The sequence below is a fragment of the Abrus precatorius genome, unplaced genomic scaffold, assembly GCF_003935025.1.
Source record: "Abrus precatorius isolate BTA unplaced genomic scaffold, Abrus_2018 Scaffold4, whole genome shotgun sequence".
NCBI lineage: Eukaryota > Viridiplantae > Streptophyta > Magnoliopsida > Fabales > Fabaceae > Abrus > Abrus precatorius.
The window spans coordinates 17951253-17953767 of record NW_020874384.1 but is presented as its reverse complement, the minus strand read 5'-3'; the positions used below and the strand labels follow the sequence as shown (position 1 = coordinate 17953767).

The window sequence follows — 2515 nt, the reverse complement described above, 5'->3', positions numbered from 1 at the left end:
TTATGAAAGTTGATGCAGAAGGAGAAAAGGAGGATTGCGAAACCGCAGCCCCTCAGCATTCCCACCCAACTGGCGTAGCACCATTCTATAAGCATTTACATCAGACACAGGGTATCTCCTGCACATCTCTTCAAGTACTCTCTCCGCCTCTTTGACCTTTTCCTTTGCACACAACTCCTTCACAAAAGTGCAGAAAGTGTCATGGTTGATAACAAAGTTCTTGTCAATCATGTCATAAACCGTCTTCAATGCCATTTCTTCATCCTCATCTTCACAATATCCAGCAAGCAAGCAATTGTACATGGTGGCATCCAGGTTATGTCCATTCTGAAGCATGTTCCCAACAAGCTCTTCAACCTGTTGCATCTTACCCTTCACTTTACAAAGACTGCAAACCACAATGCTATACGATAAGAAGTTGGGCGTGCAACCCATCCGAGGCATCTGCTTTAAAAGAAGAACTACTTCTTCAAGCTCCTCCTTATCGACAAGAACTCTAAACACTGCATTGAAACTCGACATGCTTGGCTTAATGCCCCTGATCACCATTTCCCTCAGAAGAGACACTGCTTCACTCGGTTTTCTAATCTTGCAATACTCATTGACAATGACACTATATGCTTTCACATCTGGATTCATCCCACGACTAATCATTCCCTTAAAATGGTTAATAGCATCATCAGACTTTCCCACAATACAAAAACCCTTCAAAATGCTAGTGTTTGTGGCAACATTGTCTTTCAAGCCGTTTAACCTCATCCTAGTCATCATCCTCTTGGCCTCGTCCACATTCCCACACAAACAAAGACCTTCAATCAACGCGTTGTAGGTCACAACATTAGGGCAACACCCTCGTTCCACCATCTCCTCCATGCACTTCAACGCCTCACGTAACTCACCTTTCTTGGAATACCCATCAATCAAAGTGGTAAAAGTCACCACATCAGGTTTACAACTCTCACTCTCTACCAACCTGTTAAAAACCTTCTTGGCACCCTCCATGTAACCTTTCTTGCAAAGCCCGTGAATCAAAGTGTTGTAAGTAAACATGTTGGGTCCACAGCGCATTTCGTCGAACACCTTGTTTGCACTCTCGACCATGCCCATTTTACAGAATCCCCGAATCATGGTGGTGTAAGTGCAAACATCGAGTTCCACCACACCTTCTGCTACAACCTGATCGTAAATAGCCTGGGCTAAATTGATTCGATTCGCCTTCACAAGCACACCCAATATGGCGTTACAGGAGAACAAATAGCGTCCTCTTGTAAAGGTTTTGGCCTTGTGGAACCAATGAATGGCACCCCTGATATCGCCACGTTGACCCAAAGCATTGATGAATCTGAAAATGAGGGAATCAGAGAGTTTGTTAGAGTGGCGGAGGAAGGAGAATGCGGTGGAGAAGAGTGAGTGAGAGAGCAAGAGATCGGTGATGGCGGCGTAACAGGAGGGAGTGTGAGAGTAGTTGTTAGGGTTGGGTTTAGGGTTTGAGGCCCAGTTGAAGAATGAAAGGGCGTGGTGAGGGTTCTTTAGATTCTTGATGACGTGGATAACGAAGGTTGGGGTGAGGTGAGATGAGAACTCTTTGAGAGATTCACAATGTGGGTTTTGGGGATTTTGGTTTTGAAGGATTGATGCAATGGAGGTTACGACAGAGAGATTTGGGATTGGAGGCGTACATGAAGAACAGGGTTTTGCAATGGCTTTCCGCATTGCCACTTGCCGCCAGCGACTCTCAAGACACCTCTCCGTGAGGCATTGCTTTGTTTCGCTCCAAATATTTGAATCCAGTACACATTTTTTTATATAAAAAATTGCATAAATTTATAGGACTTTTGGCCTGCTGGTGCCCGTTTCCCTTTTCAAGAAATAAGTCTTGGAAATGGGGTTGAAATTTATTAGCATTGAACAAAATAGAAGCTTAACACTACTACTTGCCTCCTGTTTGTCCATATTACTAACTTTACTTTTCAAGTATTAAAGTTTAAATTAAATCTGTTACGGCTCCCCCACTTTAAGCCTCCAAATTAAATCTGTTATGGTTCCCCCACTTTTAGGTATTTTAAAAAAAAGGTAAAAATTCTAACTCTTCAATATTTTTAGGAATTTGATAACCCGGTTTTGTTATTAATCAGGATGCTATTTACTATAAAAAAAAATATGGTACGAGTGAGAGATTGTTAAATAGTCCAGTGTGTTTTGACAGAAAATGAGAAAAATAAATCAATTAATTCGGGTCGACGGAATATATACACTGAAATTTTACATGCATGCCCAAATAGTCTTTTCTTAATTAAACTCATCCCTGTACAAAAATTCTCTCTTATCATAACAACATTGGTCATACTAACCATTGGTCAATTTACATAGGAAGTATTATTTTGTAGCAAGATCTCTAAAAAACAATATTCACGTACATTTATCAGCTCTGAGAAAATCTAATTACATAAACAAGAAAGTCATTTACACAAAATGATAAAAATAATAAGGTGTACTTCCGCTCCATGCATAACAA

At 40.9% G+C, this 2515-nt stretch overlaps 1 protein-coding gene across 1 annotated transcript; it reads right to left on the bottom strand.

The window, feature by feature from the left end:
• On the bottom strand, positions 1-1713 carry LOC113866240 (pentatricopeptide repeat-containing protein At5g41170, mitochondrial-like). Its single transcript, XM_027501120.1, has one exon. The coding sequence runs from the start codon at positions 1711-1713 to the stop codon at positions 1-3; it is 1713 nt and encodes a 570-aa protein (XP_027356921.1).
• Between the last annotated feature and the right edge of the window lie 802 nt (positions 1714-2515).